A 26,194-nucleotide genomic window follows, 5' to 3' on the forward strand; every position below is an offset into this window, starting at 1 on the left:
CTCCAATTATTGCTCTGAAAAGTTAACCACCATATTTGCAATAAATGTTACTGTTGTCTGACCAACATAATAATTTAAATGAACTTTGAGAAAACAATCTTCTCTGTAGCATACATGGTTTAAAGGCATTATTACTTGGTATTTCTATACTGTTAACAATTTATCATTCACTGTTGTTTAAAAATGAAATTTATACACCGATAATAACAAAGAGAATCAAGAGGATCAAAAAAGTTGAACATGCCACCATAGAGAAGACTCCTACTATTAATAACATGGATAAGATAGTTAAGAGAGAGATATGAGGTTGAAAATACACCATATATAAATATAGTTCTCTTTTAGCTATCATGACGCTTTGATCAACATACACCATAGATTAACCCTTTTGTATCATTATTAAAAGTGTGATTCATATAGTTGCTTTTTTCTCATTGATCATGCTGAATTTACTGGATTGGAGCTGCATATTATGGACCTAGACCTGTATTAGAGTTTATAACCCTCAACTTTTCCAAGGTAAGAGTCAACCATAAAAAAGAGCCCAAACTCTTTTTTTTTTAGTTCCACTTTTACTTTTACTTTCTCAAATTCTCTATCTTAGCTTTTCTCTGTGTCAAATGGTTGCTATGATGCTCAAAACTATACTTATAACATTAACAATGTATAGAGATCAATTTTATATAACTTAGGTAACACATTAAGATTTTAGTTCCTCTTGGAGAACCTGTTTCATAAGTTGTCTATTTCTGTAATTATCAGAATTAGGTCTGTTTTTTAACGCCCAGTAAGCTCTATTCTCCATATATAACTTAACAGGGGTGAACATTCCGTCGAGAGTTATTGCAGATAAAAAGAACTGAGCATATCAGTCGAGATCATGAAATTTGTCCAGAACTACGTACTTTTCGATGGCGACCACCTTCAATTATTAATGTAGTAAGTTCGTTTGGTTATAACTTTAACGTATAATGATCTCCAAGAGCATCATCATTAAGTTTTCACAAAATGTGGTAATGTTTTACCTAATTTTGTGTTTCTCCTTACTTTTTAATAATTCAAGCATGTTCCATTCTTCTTAGATAATGACGGACACTCTTTTATTATAAACTAAAATTTTATCTAATCAACCTTGTGTTCTCTTTTATTGTGCAAATGTGTTTTCTAGTTGACCTCAAATCATAATTGTTGTGATTCATTGCAATACGGCCTGTTTTGCTATGAGCAAAACTGATACTGTGTTTTATTTTAATCACCAACCATTAGTGGTTAAATTTGTGAGTTAGATACTAAGTTATTTTGTGGAGATGACTAATTAATGAGTAATAGCAATTATAAATTTATAAAATGAGTAAATTAAAATAAAGTCGGTACCACCCAACTTAGTATCTTATCATGGTTGGTTTGCTTATTCCTGGTAGTATCTTAGCTTGACTTTGTTTTGATCGTTTATTTCTTACTCTTCTACTGATAAATACACAAAAAGAGGAATTCGTTATTGGGAATAATTAAAGAGATAGTTTGTTGTGACAAACCATATTTCATTCTCTTTTAAAATTATTTTTCTCAGTTTCCTGTTCTACACGTGACATGGAATTTTGTGGTCTGTAATTCAAAATATAGCTTGTTTTTCTTTTTCATGTGCAAGTTATTGAAAATAATGAGAGTTGTATCTCTGCAGGCTAAGCCAGAGACTGTCAACAAAGTGTGTGACATTGTGAAGAAACAACTAGCTCTTTCTGCTGATACTGATGTCTGTGGAGATTCAAAGTTTGCTGCGCTTGGTGCTGATTCTCTTGATACGGTATGTAGTTTGGCAATTTGTTGCAATGCATAGTACTCCTTTCTGCAAAAATGGTTACAACAATTAACTAATTTCAGTTTGGGCCTCAGCCAAATTAGTTACAAGGCTATTATAATTGTTATAAGCCATTTTGAATGTACCATCTAGTGAGTTCTCCCCCAAGAAAATACTACTAATAACGGCAGAAATGTTCTCTTGTTGCTCTTCCTGTAACTATGCCTCAATGGCCCTTCACTTGGGGCATGACACTCAATTATATATGTGAACACATTTATTTATGATTGCAGAGGTTAACTGATATAGTTTTCATGTTATTATGCAATGTATAAACTGTAAATTTTGTCAATACAAGTTCACTGCCTTTTGGCTATATCATTTATGTTGAATCTCTTTCGCGTTCAGGCGGAGATTGTCAAAGCTAACTAGAAGTTACATTGCAATCATATCAGTTCAACATTTGAAGTTTTAAATTTCATCTTTCAATTCAGATTGTTCCTGTCTAATTAGTCAAATTTGAAATGGTTGATTTTGACTAACCTAAATGCTAACATTGCAGGAACAACTTTTCCTATAAGGGTAACTATTTTTATTGTTCTAGCTGAAGGAAATGACTCAGAAGACCTACCTCTTAATGCTTCAAATTTTCTTATTTCAGATTATACAAGTGCAAATAAGTGATGATGAGGTAATCAAAATTTCCAGTCATTACGTTAAACCAACTAATGCTCTTAACTTTTTTCACTGTTCAGTGAATTTTTCTTGCTTATCTTCTCTGTTTGTTTGTTATTTAACTTCTCACACCTCATTTTGATGTTGAATATCTATTGTATTTTGGCCTTTCGCTGCTTCTTTTTTTGTGTTGTATTTGGAGCTGCGGTTTGTTCTGTTTTTTTCACCAGATTTCAGTCAATGGTTGCTATATGTTTCTTCTTCAGTGTTCCAACATTTAACCTATATGTTTTGCTGAGTTTATTTGGGCTTTTGTTCTTCGCTCTTTTGGATTATTTTTATTTAATGATGTTGTTAGTGTACTATATAAACTTGAAAAAAATCTGCGTTGTCAGCTTCTCCTTCTTCTCTTGCTTCTTCTCTGATTTTTCCTCATTTTAGTATGTTTGATGCTATTTTTTTTACTTTGTCAAGTGTTTTAACATCTTTTTATGACGACGAGAAAGGCAAAAGAAGTATTATACGTTATTTCTTCACTTATGTGTAGGTCGCTGGATCTATTTTCTTAGCAATTTGCTGATTACATTTTACAGTTTACACTTTAAGTTTACGTTTTACTTCAACATACCCCTCATTTTATCTTACGTTTTAGGCTTATGATATAGTTGATTCCTTTATATAACTTATAACTAAGATTTAAAACTGTTTAAGTTAAATATTTCTGCAGCCCGTTCATTTGACGTTTTCCATAAGATGATTCAAAATTGGATAAAGCTTAAGTTTGATTAGGATTACAATTTGTATATATACAATTTATCCTCCTTGCTAAGCTTGGTCTATTTTCTTAATTGTTTTCTCTAATGATTTTGAACCCTTGATGCACATAGTGCGTCCTGAACTTTCATTTTTCTCAATAGTTTTGAAGCACATAATTATGGTATTTCTACATATTTTGGGGTTAAAATTTAAAAGGTGAAGAAGAGGAAATGGTTAAACTTGCAGATGAAGTTTGACTTTTTTTCAGGGACAAAAAAATGTTGTTAAGTCCAACTTTGCCAGCGTTGCTGTGACTCTAGACAGATTAGAGTGGAGAGCAGAGTTAAAGATGAAACCCTTCATTTTATGGATATGCAATAGTTCTCTTAATTAATTATTCTGCTCATGCATGATCTTTTTCTCATTATTTTGTAGTATCAACTATCAACTTCTTAAATACTAATTTTTTTGGCCAATATGATATTTTTGCAGATAATAGATGTGGTCATGTGTTTGACAAAATTCCCCAATGAAGGCAATACTTATGTGTTATGAAAATTGATTAGTTTCAACAGCTGATTGTCTTGGCAGATGTTAATGATGTTGAACTATCTACTAAGGGTAAGTAGATGTTTATCCTCTTGATATCTTTTTTCATTTAGTACTTTTCTAATAAAATTGATAAATTTTACAACACTCAGGTGATTCGTTCAGCAAGAATTTGAGTTGTCGAATTTTTTGGTGTTGCCATGAAATTACCAATTATATCAAAGGCTGAAAACTCGGAGTAAGCTTTCATTGTTGATCTTTTTGTTGTTGTACTAACTTTTCGAAAAAAATTAGCTACTAATATAGTCATTTGAGAGATATATATCTACGAATAAGAGATGTCTTATTAAATGTGACACATCAGTGCGTAAGCAAAAGCCTGAAACAGATTTCAAAATTATTCATTTATTCATTATGTAAACTATTTGTTTATAACTAGGAATAAGAGTTGTCTTTTTAAATGTAACTAAATCTGTTAACACAATATTACACGAAAAGAAACACAAACAGAATACAATGGACAACTAATTTAGTCGTTCAACAAGAATTTGAGTTGTCGAATTTTTAGGTATTGCGATGAAATTACCAATTATATCAAAGGCTGAAAACTCAGGGTAAGCTTTCATTGTTGATCTTTTTGTTGTTGTACTAACTTTTCGAAAAAGATCAGCTCCTAATATAGTAATTTGAGGGATATATATCTAGGAATAAGAGATGTCTTATTAAATGTGACTATATCTGTTAGCACATCAGCGCGTGAGCAAAAACCTGAAACATATTTCACAATTAATCATTTATTCATTATGTAAACTATTTGTTTTTAAATGTAACCAAATCTATTAACACAATATTACAGAAAAAGAAACACAAACAGAATACAATGGACAACTAATTTAGTTGTTCAGCAAGAATTTGAGTTGTCAAATTTTTTGGTGTTTCCATGAAATTACCATGACTTTAAGTTATTTTTTAGTTTAGAAAGTGTTCATAAACATAAAACCGTTTAAAAGCATTTTTTGAAAGTCGAAAAGGTACCAAAAACGGGCTAAGAGAGAAGCTTAAGACGTTAAATCTCTCTGTGAACGTCTCCTCAAGTTTTTTGTTCATTTGGGATGCCTTACTACTAGTATTCTTCATGATGATTTAAGGTAAATTTACATGTCTGGCTAATATGACCTATTTTCTCTTCAAGATTTATTATATTCATCAAGTTCCTGATTCTAATATTTAAAGAGTTGTTTTAGTTCCTTCTACTTCTTGTACTATGCTTCAACACAAAAACACAAGACCAGAAAATCCACCATTGTTGATGCAACTTCTTCCATTATTAATTTGTCTTGTGAGCTTTATAGTATGAGTAGATTCCTTCTCTTTGTGCTTTACTGCTTTTATATATTTTTGTGTACGAGTTTGAAATATTTATTTAAAGTTTTAAAATTGGGTGAGGAGAGGAATTCTCCTCCCATATCACTACCAATCAATGAAAAAATTAAAATATGAACAACAATCTCCCCCCCTCCCCCTCCTTCTCCTACACTTTATGAAAATTAGAGGAAATTAGATGTTCAATGGAGTAACATGAACCATGAGATTATGTAGCCAACCCTAATTTATTCGAGTTGATGTTATATGCTCTCATTTTGACAATTGTCAAGATTCCTTTATAGGATTATTTGGTTTAATATAATTTTAGTATCTGAAAGTATTAATTCCTTATTATCCAGTTCTATATACGTTTGCATGTTAACATGATTATGTTAATTTATTAGGATATCATGCTTTCTAATTTTCTCCTTTTCTCTTTATTGACAATAGTAACATCAAAATTTGTTTGAAAAAAATAGTGTTCCGTCTCCACTTCTTCATTTCTATAATCTATTCATTTGTTCTCACTATAACACAATTGTGACATTGAGCTCTGTTCTATTGATTATTGAAAACTTGAGTCTCATTACTATATATCAATGATTTTACTTGATTTTTGAAGGACTCTGTCTTTTCTCAATATCACTTACACATGTTACATTATCTGTTTGCCCATACTCAGAACTTCACACTATTTACGCCCAGCAACGATGGAGCTTAGTCTTGAAATTGTAAGTTCCTTCATAGCCGCAATAGTGCTCATCATTTGATAATTCATGTTTTACCAAATGAAACATGTCACATTACATTCATTGAAATGTCGTTGGCCTCTTCAAATGTGTATGTGCCACAATTCAAACTTCCAACATCTAACTTCTTAAAATGTTGTGATCTTCACTTCTACATTAAGGTTGGGATTTCGATCTAGAATGAATATATTCGTTCAAGAATTGTGTTCATTGTTACTGCTCTATGTCAGAGAGTAAATTTTATAGCACATTTATTGATATGTATTTCATATATTTATATGTTTGATTCATGGTATGATCTTATGCGCTTATTATAATAATAAAAAACCTTATAAGGCAACTATTGCACATAGACTATAAATTATTAGTACTACAACATGAATGAATGTTTGGTTCTATCATGATGCAAGATTGAAATATGATCAATGTTATTTGATGGCACAAATATCTCATCTCTTTCTCATATGTATATGCAAATGCTCTATTCAGATTACAGAATTCACAGTGAGTTAGCTTGTGAGTTAGTTTCCAGTGAGTTAGTTTCCAGGGAATTTGCATGCTATGTACTTAAATGAATATAAAACTGTTTTTACTTTTCTCTTGGTTGCCTTTTGCTTCAACACTTAGACCTACTGTTGAAGAATGCGGTCACAACTTCGATAGAACATTGGACAAATTGGAACATGTCAATCACCAAGTATATCTGACCTGGTTCACTAGCAAATTGTCTGGTCCTTTCTAATTTAAGGAATAAGTCTTACTAATTTTGTTATGTCCAGGTAAGAAGATATCTATTATCTCAAGTAGTAATTTATTGATTTTTACAGACATGAAAGCTTTATGTATATATACATACCAACTGTAAAATTAAACTTGGACAGGAGTTTAAACTTGCTACACGACCATTTTGTTACCTCAAAATAATATACTGGTTTACAATTTATTTTTATATAGTTACAATAACTCTTAATTCTCAAACAAATTCTCAAAAAATCCTAAGAGGCAACTTCATAGCAATCACTCAAGATAAATACACAATACATATACTTGAACAAAGATAAGTGATTTCTGCCATTTTTATATTCTACTCCATATTTATGAAGTCAGAATTCCTTCTGTGCTCTTCCTCAATCAATTCATTTAATAATACAAAAAATAAAAGTAAATATAGAAAATTACACCATCTCAGTCTCATCCACAAACACAAATGACAGAACTTCCAAATTTATATATCTAATAATAATAATATAAAATTATGGAGCTCAAAAACAAATTTGGACCAAAGGCTATTCAAATTCTACTGTCAAATGTAATAACTTCTTTTTCTGGCATACATCATTAAATTTTACTATCAAATGCAATAATTTTTCTCTTTTTTGGCACAATCTCACTGGCTGCCAAATCCATCAATTTTAAAGAAGACACCTGTACTTTTATATAGTATAACGTGTCTACTTTGTATTGTGTGTGTATATATATATATATATATATATATATATATATATATATATACACACACACACACATTATTACTCATTATTCATCATTACTCATAAAGCACAAATTTGTCATCCTTTCCATTGAAGAAAAAAACTATTGCTCCCTTTCTAAGGTATTTTTTCCCCTTTTCATGTTTTCCCTCTTCCCATTTTCAATTTTTCTTGCAGATTTTAGTTGTCACCAAAGGAGAAAATCAATATGGGACAAAATTAAACTTGTTATTTTCACTTAAAATTCCAATTTTATTACTAGCAGACAGATTTGAGGATATCATATTTTCTAATGTTTCACTAAGTTAGGGATAATTATGTTCTTGCATGTTCTGAATTTCATTACAAATATTCCTATTGTACTTTTATTACAAATTATATACTTTTAGTATGTGGAGGACAATATGTTCTTGCATGTTCTTCCTAATTTAATTGTTCATGTTCATGCAACCACATAAAAGAAAGGACTTTCACTCAATAGTGATGCTATCTTGCAGATACTACTGCTTGGTTAAATATTTCTAACAAACATGGTACTAAGGTTGAACATTGATCAAATAGCATTAACAACACGAGATTGGATTTGCAAAGTTCAAATTGTGGAAATCAGACGCCAGAGAGAAAGCCCTGACAAGAAATGTAGATTCCAAAATTTGATTTTGGAAGATGAACAGGTGAGCTCATTACATTTAATCTCAAGAATATTCTCCTTTTTTAATATTTACCTCATATGAAAATTTTTGTTTTATTTTACTCTTAGTAAATAGTTTGACTTATTCTCAGATCTCTACAACTCTTACTTTCAGGAATGCCAAATAAAGGCAGTACTGTATGCCGATGAAATTGAACAGTATGCAGAAATGCTTAAACTCATGAATACCTATCTCATCTTTACCGCAAGAGTCAAAATCTTCCAAACTTCACACGGCAAGCCGATACATAAATTTTACTGGGTTCTTGACAAAGAAACAGTAATTGAACATATCACACCATCTAATGGAGTTGAGAAACCACTTCCACCACCAACCAAGCTGAATATCACAACCTTTGACCGCATTCCTCACATGATGCTTGATTCTGCTGTTGAAATCGGTATATCCATCCTAATAACTTCTACAACAGTAAAATATATCTGCTTACTGATACACACACTTACAACATTTCATTCTTTATTATATACGCAGGTATACTGGCAATCTTTCTTCGTTGTGGTCCTCAAAAATACGCAGGTCGCAGTCATCATAAGTGTCGAGAAATTATCATTTGTGACAATCAGTAAGCACATTTTGCCTTATATTTTCCCATTTAATGAAAATATTTTGAATAAGTAAACACTTTTATTGTTTATTTAATCGTACCATCACTTATCATCTGGTCGTTATCATGGTACTTCAGGAAAAATCAATTTCTCCTCACTCTATGGGAGGATTTAGGAGAAATTGAAGGAAATGAAATCGAAGCAGAAATGGAAAAAGAGACGGATCTTATTGTAATCCTTAGCAGGAATATAGGAATCTCTACTTTTCAAGGTACATGCATTGAACTTTTTACCAACATAATTTAGATAATAACAAAACGTTATGCAAGCTTTCTGTCGTACAGGGTTGTCACTGCAGAGTAGGTACAATTCAACAATACGCATGGCTCTTAATTACCCACAGGCAGTAGAACTCACCAAATGGTACTCACATTCCATCACTGTTTTCTAGCTTTAATTTGCATTTAAAGAACCTGTTAAACATACTATTTGTTGTAACAATAGGGCAAAAGAAAACAAATCAATGTTGTTAAGTCGTGCGTCGGACAAAACCTCAACAAGCTCATCTGCCCTCTCATGGTATTGAATCCTGCCGGCCAACAAGTTGTCTCTATTGAAGAAATTTCATCACCAACTTCTGTAAGTCATACTTCAAGCTGATAATTTAAGAGTTTGCATATTTATTAAATAAAAAAAAATAAATTTTATTTATTCATCAGTAACTTAACATGTATTATGTATATGATATTTCCCAACAGATGGTACTCTTCTATGTTGAAGCAGAAATGGCCATATCAGATGAATTGCAAGAGTTTTGTGTACTTGAATGCTCAGGATGCAAACAAAAGAAGCGCACAAAAGATAGAAAGGATTTTCATTGTCCAAATGCAATCGGAAAACAACATTACTTCCTCGGTATTTCTCCTTCTCCTTTGTCTTTGTTCAATTAATATATCTACTTAAGAATACATATTATGTGCTATTGATAACCCGTATATATGTTAGATGTTTTATCGACCTCCTTTTTTAAATGCTGACTGATGTGTATCATTTATAACAGAAAATGCTGACAAGTTTATACCAAATTGACTTTACATTAGTTGCTTAGTAGTTCTAAATAGTTTTACTTTAAGATAGCCTCATTTAGTACATTTATATGTTTGAAAAAATAATAATAAGACCTATACATATACAGAAGCATTAAGTTATACTTTAACTATGTTAGTGCCAAAATCGAAAACACTTTTTGGTAGAAGGCTGTCCTTCAACCTCTAAAATTAATAGATCACACACATAACAACAAACATTATTGATATGTATTAAGAATGAATCATAAATTGTCCCTATAATAATAAAAGAGAAAAGCACCTTACATCAAATCTCAAATAGTCAAAAAAAGGAAAAGTAAGAAACACTCATATTTTAAACTTATCATGATTTTAGGTGTATCTTTCAAATTGATCTTACTAATATGTATTCTTAAGTAGATATATTAACTGAACAAAGACGAAGGAGAAGGAGAAATACCGAGGAAGTAATGTTGTTTTCCGATTGCATTTTGGACAATGAAAATCCTTTCTATCTTTTGTGCGCTTCTTTTGTTTGCATCCTGAGCATTCAAGTACACAAAACTCTTGCAATTCATCTGATATGGCCATTTCTGCTTCAACATAGAAGAGTCCCATCTGTTGGGAAATATCATATACATAATACATGTTAAGTTACTGATGAATAAATAAAATTTGTTTATATTATTTAATAAATATGCAAACTCTTAAATTATCAACTTGAAGTATGACTTACAGAAGTTGGTGATGAAATTTCTTCAATAGAGACAACTCGTTGGCCGGCAGGAGTCAATACCATGAGAGGGGCAGATGAGCTTGTTGAGGTTTTTTTCGACGCACGACTTAACAACATTGATTTGTTTTCTTTTGCCCTATTGTTACAACAAATAGTATGTTTAATAGGTTCTTTAAATGCAAATTAAAGCTAGAGAATAGTGATGGAATGTGAGTACCATTTGGTGAGTTCTACTGCCTGTGGGTAATTAGGAGCCACGCGTATTGTTGAATTGTACCTACTCTGCAGTGACAACCCTGTATGACAGAAAGCTTGCATAACGTTTTGTTATTATCTAAATTATGTTGGTAAAAAGTTCAATGCATGTACCTTGAAAAGTAGAGATTCCTATATTCCTGCTAAGGATTACAGTAAGATCCGTCTCTTTTTCCATTTTTGCTTCGATTTCATTTCCTTTAATTTCTCCGAAACCCTCCCATAGAGTGAGGAGAAATTGATTTTTCCTGAAGTACCATGATAACGACCAGATGATAAGTGATGGTACGATTAAATAAACAATAAAAGTGTTTACTTATTCAAAATATTTTCATTAAATGGGAAAATATAAGGCAAAATGTGCTTAGTGATTGTCACAAATGATAATTTCTCGACACTTATGATGACTGCGACCTGCGTATTTTTGAGGACCACAACGAAGAACGATTGCCAGTATTTCTGCGTATATAATAAAGAATGAAATGTTGTAAGCGTGTGTATCAGTAAGCAAGTATATTTTACTGTTGTAGAAGTTATTAGGATGGATATACCGATTTCAACAGCAGTATCAAGCATCATGTGAGGAATGCGGTCAAAGGTTGTGATATTCAGCTTGGTTGGTGGTGGAAGTGGTTTCTCAACTCCATTAGATGGTGTGATATGTTCAATTACTGTTTCTTTGTCAAGAATCCAGTAAAACTTATGTATCGGCTTGCCGTGTGAAGTTTGGGAGATTTTGACTCTTGCGGTAGAGATGAGATAGGTATTCATGTGTTTAAGCATTTCTGCATACTGTTCAATTTCATCGGCATACAGTAGTAAGAGATGTAGAGATCTGAGAATAAGTCAAAATATTTACTAAGAGTAAAATAAAACAAAAATTTTCATATGAGGTAAATATTAAAAAAGGAGAATATTCTTGAGATTAAATGTAATGAGCTCGCCTGTTCATCTTCCAAAATCAAATTTTGGAATCTACATTTCTTGTCAGGGCTTTCTCTCTAGCGTCCGATTTCCACAATTTGAACTTTGCAAATCCAATCTCGTGTTGTTAATGCTATTTGATCGATGTTCAATCTTAGTACCATGTTTGTTATAAATATTTAACCAAGCAGTAGTATCTGCAAGATAGCATCACTATTGAGTGAAAGTCCTTTCTTTTATGTGGTTGCATGAACATGAACAATTAAATTAGGAAGACATGCAAGAACATATTGTCCTCCACATACTAAAAGTATATAATTTGTACTGAAAGTACAATAGGAGTATTTGTAATGAAATTCAGAACATGCAAGAACATAATTATCCCTAACTTAGTGAAACATTAGAAAATATAATATCCTCAAATCTGTCTGCTAGTAATAAATTTGGAATTTTAAGTGAAAATAACAAGTTTAATTTTGTCCCATATTGATTTTCTCCTTTGGTGACAACTAAAATCTACAAGAAAAATTGAAAATGGGAAGAGGGAAAACATGAAAAGGGGAAAAAAAACCTTAGAAAGGGAGCAATAGTTTTTTTCTTCAATGGAAAGGATGACAAATTTGTGCTTTTGAGTAATGATGAATAATGAGCAATAATGTGTGTATATATATATATATATATATATATATATATATATATATATATATNTACAATACAAAGTAGACACGTTATACTATATAAAAGTACATGTGTCTTCTTTAAAATTGATGAATTTGGCAGCCAATGAGATTGTGCCAAAAAAGAGAAAAAATTATTGCATTTAATAGTAAAATTTAATGGTGTATGCCAGAAAGAGAAGTTATTACATTTGACAGTAGAATTTGAATAGCCTTTGGTCCAAGTTTGTTTTTGAGCTCCATAATTTTATATTATTATTTTAGATATATAAATTTGGAAGTTCTGTCATTTGTGTTTGTGGATGAGACTGAGATGGTGTAATTTTCTATATTTACTTTTGTTTTTTGTATTATTAAATGAATTGATTTAGGAAGAGCACAGAAGGAATTCTGACTTCATAATATGGAGTAGAAAATAAAAATGGCAGAAATCACTTATCTTTGTTCAAGTATATGTTTGTGTATTTATCTTGAGTGATTGCTATGAAGTTGCCTCTTAGGATTTTTTGAGATTGTAACTATATAAAAATAAACTGAAAACCAGTATATTATTTTTGAGGTAACAAAATGGTCGTGTAACAAGTTTTAACTCCTGTCCAAGTTTAATTTTACAGTTGGTATGTATATATACATAAACAGATATCTTCTTACCTGGACATAACAAAATTAGTAAGACTTATTCCTTAAATTAGAAAAGACCAGACAATTTGCTAGTGAACCAGGTCAGATATACTTGTGATTGACATGTTCCAATTTGTCCAATGTTCTACTGAAGTTGCGACTGCATTCTTCAACAGTATGAGGTCTAAGTGTTGAAGCAAAAGACATTACACACCAGAATTGAGCAGAATGTATGCTCATTTTCAGCCAAAAGCATTCTAAAGTTGTCAAGGATCATTTTCTTTTGTTGCTTCTACTATTCAAACAATAGAAGTGGTATTTCTTCTTTTTATTCGATTGTAATTGTTCACTCTAAATGAACAGATTGAATTAAGCTCCTCAAAGTGAAACATTTTTTTAATGAAGATCATTCATTTTTGAAGACCTTTCTGTTCTCTTTTTATATAAGCTTATTGTACGTTCTCAATTTTGTTGGTCTATGATTTAGATAAAAAATTGTTTGAACTTTTAACCTCGAACATTTTCTGTCATTATTTTGAACTTAATTCTGATTTTTTGAAAATCTTAAGTCAAATATAATATTTAGACAAAGGTAATGAAAAAAGAACGAAGTTTTGCCTTGTTGATATATTACTTTCGCGCCTACATGTATATTGCGATTATTGTTGTGAAAAATTCAGCCTAAATATGTACGAGTTCCACTATGGCAGTCACACAAAAAAGGCGTGTGTGTACGTAGATGAAGTTGATCAAAATAGAATGATTTACCAGAGATAACAACATATAGTTGACAAAGTTCAACTCAGAATATTGTTGGGAAAGACAAGGCACTAACAAAGAATGTCTGACAGGATAACAGCGGAAGAATACCCAAGTCTATACTTTCCCTTTTCGATTTGAACCAAGAGAAGACAAACAACCACAAGAAATATGATAGTAAGGCAGCAAGTAATTCAACCAAACAAATATAACAAGGCAATAATAAACCAATCACACAAGACACCAAGATTTACGTGGAAAACCCTTCGATGTGAAGAGTAAAAAACCACGGGACCAAAAGCTCCACTATAATCACCAAGAGTTACAATATTGTTCTCCAAAATTGGCCACAAAACAAGTGCCAAACAACGAGCAACAACAAAATAAGATTGCACCAAATCTAGAGAATTAAAGGAGCAAAATCACCAATTTCGCAGCTACTGTTCACGACAGCAAAACTGAAGCTGCAGGCCACCAAATCCAACTCTGTCAGTTCCTAATCAAATATTGAGATGAAGATAATATGCTGTCCAAAAATCAGCTCAATCGGACAAGAAACGAAGCGGGAATCGCAATTTGAAGTTGGCTGTTAGGGCTGAATTTTGACTGCGAAAACTGCTCTCTTTCTCTCTTTTTGGCTGCTGAAAAAACTCTCTGTGTATATGAAAATAAGACCTAAATAGGCTTATATTTGCCTCATAAGAATGGGCCTATGGGCAAAAATGGGTTGGTCCAAATTGGGCTTTTATTTATCCACATAGGAAGGGAAAAAGACCCATAACCCAACAATTCTCCCCCTCACGACTATGTGGAGGAGACCGCCATCCCGGCGACCATGCAACAATCTTCAAACTTCCCTCTTGGCAAAGCTTTAGTCATCATATCGGAACCATTGTCATTTGTATGAATCTTTTCAAGCTCAAGCAACTTAGAATCCAACACATCTCGAATCCAATGGTATCTCACATCAATGTGTTTAGACCGACCATGGAACGTAGAATTCTTGCCAAGATGTATAGCACTTTGACTGTCACAATAAAGCACATACCTCTCTTGAGCACAACCAAGTTCCCCCAAGAATCTCTTCATCCAAAGCAATTCTTTACAAGCTTCAACGACAGCAATAAGCTCAGCTTCTGTAGTAGATAGAGCAACACATTTTTGCAACCTAGATTGCCAAGACACAGCTCCCCCTGCAAAAGTAACCAAGTACCCTGAAGTAGACTTGCGAGTATCAACATCACCAGCCATGTCTGAATCAGTATAACCACAAAGAATAGGCTTCCCTGTACCAAAACACAAACTCAGACTAGAAGTGCCACAGAGATATCTCATAACCCACTTCACAGCATTCCAATGTTCTCTTCCCGGATTAGAAAGAAAACGGCTAACAACTCCAACAGCGTGAGCAATATCCGGTCTTGTACAAACCATCGCATACATCAAACTACCAACAGCTGAAGCATAAGGAACTTTCTTCATATCTTCCTTCTCATCATCACTAGAAGGACACTGTTTCGTGCTCAATTTGAAGTGCATAGCTAAAGGTGTACTGACAACCTTAGCTTTGTCCATGCTGAATCTGCGAAGTACTTTCTGAATGTACTTCTCTTGTGATAATACCAATTTCTTGGCCTTTCTATCACGGACAATCTGCATGCCAAGAATCTGCCTTGCTGGTCCTAAGTCTTTCATAGCAAAAGACTTACTCAACTCTTGCTTCAACTTCTGAATCCTGCAAGTATTATGACCAACAACAAGCATGTCATCAACATAAAGCAACACAATAATAAAGTCACCATCAGAGAACTTTTGCACAAAAACACAATGGTCTGAAGAAGTCTTCTTGAAGCCCTGCTGACTCATAAAAGAACCAAACTTCCTGTACCACTGCCTGGGAGCTTGTTTCAAACCATACAAGCTCTTCTTCAATTTGCAAACATAATTCTCTTTACCCTTGACTTCAAAACCTTCCGGTTGCTCCATATAAATTTCTTCATCTAAGTCACCATGGAGGAAAGCAGTTTTAACATCCATTTGCTCAACCTCTAAATCTAGACTTGCAGCCAAGCCTAGAACCACACGAATGGATGACATCTTCACAACTGGAGAGAATATCTCATCAAAATCAACTCCCCTTTTCTGATTAAATCCCTTGACAACTAATCTAGCTTTGTACCGTGGAACTGGATTACCATCTTCATGTTTCACCCGAAAAACCCACCTGTTTTTCAAAGCTTTTCTGTCTTTAGGTAACTTAACCAAATCAAAGGTATGATTATCATGCAAGGATTTAATCTCATCTTCCATAGCATCAAACCACCTTTCTTTTTCTTCACTTTCCATGGCCTCATCAAGACTCTCAGGTTCTCCCCCGTCAGTCAAGAGTACATACTCATTGGGAGAATAACGAGATGAAGGAATTCTCTCTCTACTAGATCGTCTGAGAGAACTCTCTGGAGCATCTATAATTGGTTGTTGGACAACCACATCATCTTGCACTGGAGCATCAACAACATCATGCCGGTCATTCTGAACATGATCACCATCTTCATTATCAACTTGATTTTCATCATTATGAAGATTTTCTTCCGGTGCAATAGTCAAAGGAACTGGATCAACATCAACTAAGCTCTCACTACTCTGAAAATCAGCCTTGTCAGCTTTGTCAAAATCTTCAATTGTTTGGTCTTCAAAGAACACAACATCACGGCTTCTAACAAGTTTCTTCTCAACAGGATCATAGAAACGATAGCCAAATTCATCTTGACCATAACCAATGAAGATACACTGCCTAGTTTTAACATCCAACTTTGACCTTTCATCCTTAGGAACATGTACAAAGGCTTTACACCCAAAGACTCTAAGATGATCATAAGAAACATTCTTACCAGTCCAAACTCTGTCAGGGACATCACCATCTAAAGCAACAGCAGGAGATAAATTGATAACATAAGCAGCAGTATTAAGTGCTTCTGCCCAAAAGGAATCTGACAGCTTAGCATCTGAAAGCATACATCTAACCCTCTCAACTAGAGTTCTGTTCATCCTCTCTGCTAAACCATTTAACTGAGGAGTCTTTGGAGGAGTTTTCTGATGCCTAATACCCTGCTCTCTGCAATATCTATCAAAAGGACCAATATACTCACCACCATTATCTGAGCGGATGCATTTCAATGTCTTCCCTGTTTGTCTTTCAACCAAGGCCTGAAAACTCTTGAACACATCAAGTACTTGATCCTTGGACTTCAAAGGAAATACCCAGAGTTTGCGAGAATGATCATCAATAAAAGTCACAAAGTAAAGTGCACCACCATGAGATCTTACCTTAAAAGGACCACACAAATCAGAATGTACCAACTCCAGCAAATCAAGCTTTCTTGAAGGCGGATGACTCTGAAAAGAAACTCTTTTCTGTTTACCGGCTAAGCAATGAACACATTTCTTCAACTTTGCTTGTTTCACTCCAGAAAGCAAATTTTTCTTAGCCAAACTATCAATCCCCTTCTCGCTCATATGACTCAGCCTTCTATGCCATAACTCTGATGAAGTATCATTCTCCACCAAATTTACTGAGTCTCTGGACATGGAGCCCTGAAATACATACAAGTTAGACAACTTGTCACCACGGGCCACAACCATCAAACCTCTAGTAAGCTTCCACTGGCCAACACCAAGTGTATTAACATAACCCTCATCATCAAGATATCCCACAGAAATCAAATTCAAGCGAACATCTGGAGCATGCTTGACATTATTGAGAACTAGTTTGGAACCATTGTTACTTTCCAAACAAACTGTCCCAATGCCAATAACTTCAACTTCATGATTATTGCCCATTTTCAACGTTCCAAAATTACCTGGAGTATAAGAAGAAAATAATTCCTTCTTTGGCGTGACATGAGAAGTAGCACCAGAATCCACAAACCAGCTAGACTCATCACGAACAAGATTAATGGCATTTGCATCACAAGAAACAAGAAGATCATCATTAGCAACAACAGCAACACGATTTTCATTATCGCCTTCTCTCTTTTGTTGTCTCATATCTCTCTTGTGCTTGTAACAATATTTCATGATATGCCCATTCTTGTGGCAATAGTCACATGTAATATTCTTGTATTTAGACTTTGACTTGCTTCTACTTTTACCTCTATCATTCTGACCTCTGGACTTGTTTCTCCCCCTATCTTCAGTAACCAAAACATCGGAGTGTGAAGCTGAAGAAGATGAGGCTTGAGATCTTCTTCTCATTTCTTCATTCAAGACACCACTCTTAGTATATTCCATGGTTACAACACCACTGGGAGCAGAATTAGTCAAAGAAACTCGAAGAGTTTCCCAAGAGTCTGGCAGAGTATTAAGAAGCCAAAGTCCCTGTATCTCATCATCAAACTTTACACCCATTCCGGACAGCTGGTCAAGAACACCCTGAAAATCATTAATATGATCAGAAATAGGAGTGCCCTCTTTATACCTGATATTCATTAATTGTTTCAATAGGAACAACTTGTTGTTGCCAGTCTTCGAAGCATAAAGTGTCTCGAGCTTGTCCCACAAACTTTTGGCATGTGTCTCATTCACAATATGATTTCTAACATTATCTTCAACCCATTGTCTAATATAGCCACAAACCTGCAGATGCTCAAATTCCCATTCTTCATCATTCAAAGACTGAGGCTTATTAGAAGCAAACACAGGTAAATGCATCTTCTTGACAAATAGAAGATCTTTCATCTTGCCTTTCCAAATATGATAGTTACTACCATTTAAACACACCATTTTGCTCATATTTGCCTCCATCATTCAAAACGACAATCAACAATAACCAATGCTCTGATACCACTTTGTTGGGAAAGACAAGGCACTAACAAAGAATGCCTGACAGGATAACAGCGGAAGAATACCCAAGTCTATACTTTCCCTTTTCGATTTGAACCAAGAGAAGACAAACAACCACAAGCAATATGATAGTAAGGCAGCAAGTAATTCAACCAAACAAATATAACAAGGCAATAATAAACCAATCACACAAGACACCAAGATTTACGTGGAAAACCCTTCGATGTGAAGAGTAAAAAACCACGGGACCAAAAGCTCCACTATAATCACCAAGAGTTACAATATTGTTCTCCAAAATTGGCCACAAAACAAGTGCCAAACAACGAGCAACAACAAAATAAGATTGCACCAAATCTAGAGAATTAAAGGAGCAAAATCACCAATTTCGCAGCTACTGTTCACGACAGCAAAACTGAAGTTGCAGGCCACCAAATCCAACTCTGTCAGTTCCTAATCAAAGATTGAGATGAAGATGATATGCTGTCCAAAAATCAGCTCAATCGGACAAGAAACGAAGCGGGAATCGCAATTTGAAGTTGGCTGTTAGGGCTGAATTTTGACTGCGAAAACTGCTCTCTTTCTCTCTTTTTGGCTGCTGAAAAAACTCTCTGTGTATATGAAAATAAGACCTAAATAGGCTTATATTTGCCTCATAAGAATGGGCCTATGGGCAAAAATGGATTGGTCCAAATTGGGCTTTTATTTATCCACATAGGAAGGGAAAAAGACCCATAACCCAACAAATATCTGTTTCTGATTGTGTTCCTTTCTTTTGGATATGTAATATGTTTAAATAAAGGTGTTTTTGATGCAAAATTTAAGCACATATTCAACATACATTTGCATCAAAATAGTAATAAATGTTCATAGCTGTCTTTGAACTTTTGCATTTGTCTGTGGGCATTATAAAGTAAAATATTGGGCCCATGTTGTGTGTTGGCATTAAACAGTAAAATATTGGGCTCGTGCCATTCCCCTCTAATATATATATGGGCAACTTTCAAATATAGTAAATAAAAAATTTTATATTTGTATGCTATAGCAAAGTTTTCATAATTGCGCTCCATAGCAAACATAGAAACTGTATAATTCGCTACACATATACAGTTGAAGCGAATTGTATAAAACGAAGTGTATAAAACAAGAAAGAGAAATACACTTGGACAGAGAACTGTATAAAAACGAAGTGTATAAAACGAATTGTATTATTATAAGTGTATAGAACGATTATATATAATTTGAATTTGTATAAAATGAGAAAGAGAGAAAGACAAAAGAGACTTGACAAGGAATATACAATTGAATCGAATTGTATAAAACGAGAAAGAGAGAAATTAGATACAATTTGAAAATTGTATAAAACGAGAAAGTGAGAAAGGCAAAAGAAAATAGGCAGGGGAGTATTTTCTTTTTGTATAATTATAAGTGTATAGGACGAAAATATATGTAATTGCATGTGTATATACAATTTTCTAACGCTTTATACAAACAGAAATGCAATTTATACATTTCGCTTTTGTTTGTATAAGTGAGAAAGGCGAGGGCGACGGGCAAGATTTGGGAGAGTGGCGAGCGATATCTGGAAGAGGGGAGAGAGGGGAACAAAAATATATGTATTTATACAATTTTCTCTGCTTTATACAATTAGAAACAATTTTTATACACTTGTGTTTATATAAAAAGTGAGGAAGCGAGCGAGAAATTGAAGGAGAGTGACGAGCGAAATATTTGGGAGAGAGGCGCCTGGCAATTTTTTGCAAGCGTTTGCTATGGAGCACAATCAAATCAAACCCTAATTACTCCATTTATTTTAGGTTATTAATTTGCTATTATATACAATTTTCCTTATATATATACACGCATCAACTCCCTTTTCCTATTATTGTGATATTCATCACAAATAGTAATTTTAAAAAGAAAAAGTCAATTGCTTCGTACATGTGAAAAAAATATGAAATGTGATGGTAAGGAGAAAATAAGTGGAGAAGTGGGAATTGTAGGTGGTTTATAAAACATTTTTTCGTTTAATTTTATTTTTTTTACTTAATACACATTCAAATAAAAGCTTATAGGTAAATCAAATTTGATTTGTCTGATATTTTCAGATTTATATATATGAAAATGTTTTCTATTTTAAAATGTAATAATTGAGAACTTTAATTAGTTAGAATTTAAAAAATTCTGAAGGAATAGGGTAGAAATGGCAAGTTAATGTGTGTCAACCTCCATTCACTTTTTAGTTATTTTAAAGTAAGTTTTCAGTTACTTTAAACATGTAAAATGGAAACTTGAAGTAAGAAGATCATAAAAGAACAATAAGGGAAAGTATATAATGATAGTTTTGTGTTTGATATAATGACTTCTGTTATCCTATCAACATAGAATTTCTGATATAATTAAATTTGAAATGAGAAAAAATAAACCATTTAGAGAAAGAACAATTAGATATTAACAAGGGAAAATGGACTCAAATATATTTGAACTTTGATTGAAATTGTTATAACGTTACTGAACTTTAATAGAGCTGTTATTTAATAGTGTATTTCAAAAGTATATTTGTGTCCACGTGGACATCATAAATATTGCATCATTTTAAATAGTAATGTGTCCACATATATACCTTTAAGATACACTTTTAAAAAGTGCGGGATAAAAGACTCTATAAAGTTTGATATCATAACAACAATTTCGATCAAAATTGGAGTATTTTTCGGACCATTTCCCTCTAACAATAAAATGCATATCAAATGGCATATGTTTCCTTCATTATCTAATTGTTATAACTCCTCATTTGATACATGAACCTTTTCTCAAAAGGAAAGGATATAAATAAGCCAATTCTTTAATGAGATGATATAAATGATTCTTTTTTTAAAACTTGAAGATATATTATTTATTAATATATCCGAACAAAAAGTAGTGGATTCACTAATCAAGACTCATAGATCCGCCCCTGTCAGAAACCAACCTACATTCCAGAGTATCTATAAGTTTCTGTTTCATTTTTGAATGAAGTTAGACGATACAGCTCTTATTAGTTTAATAGTTTACCCAAGAGTTACTCAATGAATCGGTTGATTGGAATTGCAGGATGGATAGATGTTATATCTTCTACCTTATTCATTAGTACTTGTAATACTTTATGTAAAAGGGCTGCAACTTCTTGAGTTAAAGTTGTTCTTTTACAGTCATTTGTAGTTGGTTCTTTATTTTACAATTTCTGTATCTTTGAAGATTTGATAAAGTTAAAAAAATATAATATGCTTTTACTTTTGTCTTATTTTTCACTTTTATGATTGCAGTGGGGTCTAAATTTCCAACATTCTTTTCGTAGAATCCACTTAATAAAAACCTTTAAAACAGCTGTTTTATCCTGTATGAAACTATAATTAAGACATATAATTCTGTTGCTCAAATGATAAATATCAAAATCTCAACTTTACTATGTATACAAATGATGAATAAATATAAAACTAGCTCTAAACAGAAATTAGGAATTTAATCTCTTTACCTTATAATGATCATTTTGTTTTTGACACTACCCCAGACTCAGAATGCTGCAGCCTCTTATTCTTATGTGCGCGTTATTATTGAGCTGCACGGTTGAATGCTAATCCTATCGTTGTAGCAAATGTAGCCTGTGATGCTCGGATACTCTTGTAACGAACTTTGAGATCCTAGCATCAAGGTGATGAGCTATCGTCATCCCAACTCCTATCTTGTCTCGCGTTGTATCTGTTTAAGATTGGTAATGATGCAGTTGTAGCTATTCTGAATGATCTGGCAGCACCAACCACTGTTCTATCCTGCATCATTCCGACATCTTTGCAAACGCTATCCAATATGCAGAGGAAGTCTCTTACAATCAGAAATATCCTGAGAGGATGAGCTTCTTCTTTGGCAGCATCACCATGGAAATATTCTGTTACCTCTTTGACCATCGACAAAGCTTTTCTTTCTTCTGCCTTGATCCTCACAATACCATCTTCAGCCTCCTTTAGAAATACTTTCATTGACTCAAAGAACTTCCCTTCCATGCCTCTCTTTTCAAACTGCAAAACCAACCTAACTTTAACAAGTCCTGCCTCAAGCTTTGATACGTAGCCACTTAAGACATCCGAGTCCATTCCTGCTGCTCTTTTGACATTGCAAAGTTCTCTGCTTAATCCGGCAACTACCTGCAACCCTTGCTCTTTGAATTTGATATTTGATGATAAATTAGCAAGGTTATTATCGTCCGAACTCAGCCCTTCTGATCTGATAATCTCCTGAACTACAAAGTGAAGCAAGGTTGTCTTTCCATCTGTTCCCTTAATATCTATTAACTTCAAAAGAGTTTCCAGTTTGAAAGCTCTTGCATCACCGCGATTAGTGCCAACGTTCATGCGGTTTCCTGCTCTCAGAACAGCTTCAAGGAGTTTGAAGAATAGTCTGCTGTTCTTCAGTTCTTGACTTGCTTCCTGTTGAAAATTGTCAATATACATGGCTCAAATTTACAAGTGTCGTAAAAAATTCTTCATCAATAGACATTAAAATCAAATCCAAATTCAGTCACAACATTACTCATATAAAATTTTCCGCATAGTTAAACTTTGGGAGATCACTAAATTATGAATGTGTTTCATCCTAATCAAAGTCAAAGACGGAGCCATGTGGGAGCAACGGGTTGGTGGAAAAGTTACACTATATATTCAATGTTTAATTATTTTCTATGTATAAATAGAAGATGTTGAATCCTCTTAATTAACTTCTTCATATTTTGAACTCGCTCAATAAACATTCTGGCTCCGCCACTAATCAAAGTAATATATGCATGAGTTTTAGACGGATAATACCTCAAGTGTCTGGAAAGACTTCCTCAAATCCTTCACTTCAGCATCAAAATTTGCTCTATATAGCATGGCTTCTACTCTTTTGAAGGCAAATGGAATATCAAGAATGGCCTTGAGGAATCGTTCTGCTGACCCTAATTTTGAAGTATCCCCATTGTAATCTCTTAGTTTTATCTCTTCTTCCTTTGTTGGAGCCATCTTAACCAAACTCTCGAGAAGTTCAGGCCCCAATCCTTCTGCACTTCCTGTAGTCATCAAAATACATTCTCATATATATATATTTCGAAGGAAAATGTGTTTCATGAGATATACATTTTCTGGTGTTTGGTTTACTAGAAAGGTGTAAAAACGAGTCATTTTCCTTCCGAGAAAAGTAAAATTGGAACTTCAGACTATCACTTGATCCAACTACTCCATAGATATTATTGTTAAACTCAAACGACTCATCAACATACTCTACAGTTTGTTAATATCATTATGAAATGAAATCCTTAATATATATATAAAAAAATATTTTCCACTAACCAATCAAACATCGCCAGAGCACACCTTATTAATGCAGAGTAGAAAATTTGACATCATACCATCTAAAAGGGCTTCAGAGACTTCATCCTTTGTTACATTCAATGCTCTCAACATTATGGCAATGTTCTGTGATTTTTTCGGGTCAAGAACTCTGTTCTCCTTCTCAACCGTAGGACGGACTGGTTTCTTAGTGACTTCATTTGTTACTGAATTTACAGAATTACATCCAAAGAGTGACTCCATCATGCCTTCATTTAATCTGGAATACATATAAAGGATCTTTATGATAAATGCTAATCTTAATATTCATATTATTCTTAGTGAAAACAAATGAGGCCGTCAATACTGAGCAAAATAAACATCAACTTACTGGAAAGAGCTCGATTTCAATTGATCCCACACCGTGGCTCTCTCAGAAGTAGCTCGTACTTTGTCCCAATGTAAAGGCTTCAACCTGGGCTTTGATTCATCAATAGTCTCAGTATCAAGCATAGCTCCTCCATTTTGTTCTTCCAAATGATTTATCTTCTCACTCACAACATAACCTGATCTTGGTGTGGGACTACTTGATTGGGGCTTTACAGATGAAAAACTTCTTTGGGGTCGTGATCGTTCAATAGAATTGGTGATCTAAAAGCAAAATCAATACTTAAACTTATTTTCATATATACTAATGAAACACAAAATAACTCTCCGATATCTAATTCAAAGAAATATATGTAATATAACTCTCTTACTCTTGAGCCAACTTTGCCTCCGAGTGCTCGAGAGGTTGATAGTGGAGGAGGAGGCGGAGGAGGAGGAGGAGGAGGAGGAGCTGAAGCTTTTGATGTCACTTGTAATTGGTTGTTTGGTGATTTGAGCCTGGACATATCTGGTGGTGGAGGTGGTTGTGAGAATTTCACCCTTTGTGGTACATAAGTTAGTGTTGGCTTCTTATGTTGCTGCAATTGTGATGGTGGTGGAGGAGATCGTGGTGAAGTTTGCTTAACTGATGGTACAATTATCGCGCGTTTTATATCAGGGGACGAACACGAAAGAGACAATCTAGGAGATGTTCTCTTTGAATGAGGAATCGAGTTATTTGATCTCGTCATTATACTAGTACTACTAGCACTAGTCATATTATATGGCTTGTAAATTTTGGTTTCATCGTCGTCTTCAGAGGAATTTATTATTGCAGGAGGATTGAAAAATGTAGGATTATTTCTCAATGAGGGAAGTGGTTGGAGTTCTGGACTTGGTCTATATCTATCTGATTTCTTAGGAGGACTCAATTTCCTATAAGGGGAAGCAACAATGGAGTGATTAATTTGGGTTTGTGAAGCTGCTGATGCTGATGATGGTTCAACAGTACCAATGTAAAGAAAATTAGGTGGCATTCTTGATTCTTCTTGAAAACTATTGTTGCCAACAAGTTTCTGGGTTTCATCTGGGTGTTTTGTTTTGTGTTTGTAGATGTAAAATCCCAAAGCAGATAACATACCAAGAGTAACAATTCCAACAGAAACTGCAATTGCATATTTCTTGGTTGGGCTTGTTTGTTGAGGTGCAATTGAATTGTTTCTTGAAACTGGTGTCCCATTTGGTTGAATTTGTTGTTGTTGTGGTTGATCTGGGGTTTGTACAGTTGGGACTTCTGGGAAAAAAGGGTGATCTGGGGTAGGGAAAATGGGTTCAGAATTGATTTGTGGTGGTGGTGGGGGTGGGGATGATGAAGTAGATGGAAAGAGGGGTTGATGAAGAATTCTTCTAGTGGTTAAGGGATTAATATCAATGAGATGTTGAATTTGTGTGTGTTCTGCTGCTGTAATAGTGATAAAAATTAGCAGTGTTGATAAAAAGTTGCAAATTGGATGAGCTCTCATTGTGTTGTTATTGTTGTTTTTCTTCTTCTTTTTCTACAATTCATCTTCTTTCTGGTTTTTGTTTCCAAAATCTTGAGATGGTTGAGAGAAGCTTCTAAGAGCAGCTACACTTTTAAAAGGGGGTGTGGTGGAATCAAGGTTTGTGCTTCTACTGAATTTTGGAATAATTACAACAATTATTATTATTAAAATTAAAAAGAGATTTTGTGATGGGGTTAAAATTAAAGGACCACGTTGATGTCCTTTACAGCTTGTTTGGGTGATTTATACGTGTTGTTTAGTAATTTATTGTATTATATTATATAATTTTGAGAGTTAAATGATTAAAAACATATTAAATTACTACTTTTTCACAAGTTTTACAGTTTGGTTATCCATTATTAGTATGGATGAATTTTTTTTAGGCATAATATATAAATATATTTTTTAATTTAATTTCAGTTTATAT

At 33.5% G+C, this 26,194-nt stretch overlaps 2 protein-coding genes, 1 long non-coding RNA gene and 1 pseudogene across 3 annotated transcripts; 1 reads left to right on the plus strand and 3 right to left on the minus strand.

Moving 5' to 3' along the window:
* The first annotated feature begins 2,388 nt into the window (after positions 1–2,388).
* On the plus strand, positions 2,389–9,729 carry LOC107013152 (annotated as a pseudogene).
* A 103-nt stretch (positions 9,730–9,832) lies between these two features.
* Positions 9,833–10,876, minus strand: LOC107013153. Its single transcript, XM_027915333.1, has 4 exons — positions 10,813–10,876; positions 10,661–10,739; positions 10,444–10,579; positions 9,833–10,325 (listed from the first exon to the last, which is right to left on the minus strand). The coding sequence occupies exons 1-4, from the start codon at positions 10,874–10,876 to the stop codon at positions 10,107–10,109; spliced, it is 498 nt and encodes a 165-aa protein (XP_027771134.1). The 3' UTR covers positions 9,833–10,106.
* Positions 10,877–11,066: 190 nt separating this feature from the next.
* LOC114076443 lies at positions 11,067–11,491 on the minus strand. Its single transcript, XR_003577374.1, has 2 exons — positions 11,250–11,491; positions 11,067–11,157 (listed from the first exon to the last, which is right to left on the minus strand). It is a non-coding gene; the product is annotated as an uncharacterized LOC114076443 (long non-coding RNA).
* A 10,371-nt stretch (positions 11,492–21,862) lies between these two features.
* LOC107012214 (formin-like protein 6) lies at positions 21,863–25,897 on the minus strand. The gene is made up of 5 exons (XM_015211990.2): positions 24,616–25,897; positions 24,249–24,508; positions 23,938–24,137; positions 23,357–23,598; positions 21,863–22,981 (listed from the first exon to the last, which is right to left on the minus strand). The coding sequence occupies exons 1-5, from the start codon at positions 25,744–25,746 to the stop codon at positions 22,205–22,207; spliced, it is 2,610 nt and encodes an 869-aa protein (XP_015067476.1). The 5' UTR covers positions 25,747–25,897; the 3' UTR covers positions 21,863–22,204.
* Between the last annotated feature and the right edge of the window lie 297 nt (positions 25,898–26,194).

The sequence above is a fragment of the Solanum pennellii genome, chromosome 3 (genome assembly GCF_001406875.1).
Source record: "Solanum pennellii chromosome 3, SPENNV200".
NCBI lineage: Eukaryota > Viridiplantae > Streptophyta > Magnoliopsida > Solanales > Solanaceae > Solanum > Solanum pennellii.

Coding starts and splice junctions, on each gene's coding strand:
- LOC107013153 (XM_027915333.1), bottom strand. CDS start 10,876: ATGGAAAAAGAGACGGATCTTACTGTAATCCTTAGCAGGAATATAGGA. Junction 10,580..10,660: donor GCAGTAGAACTCACCAAATG/GTACTCACATTC, acceptor TTGTAACAATAG/GGCAAAAGAAAACAAATCAA. Junction 10,326..10,443: donor AAATTTCATCACCAACTTCT/GTAAGTCATACT, acceptor ATTTCCCAACAG/ATGGGACTCTTCTATGTTGA.
- LOC107012214 (XM_015211990.2), bottom strand. CDS start 25,746: ATGAGAGCTCATCCAATTTGCAACTTTTTATCAACACTGCTAATTTTT. Junction 24,509..24,615: donor GAGGCAAAGTTGGCTCAAGA/GTAAGAGAGTTA, acceptor TTTTGCTTTTAG/ATCACCAATTCTATTGAACG. Junction 23,599..23,937: donor CTCTGAAGCCCTTTTAGATG/GTATGATGTCAA, acceptor TGATGACTACAG/GAAGTGCAGAAGGATTGGGG.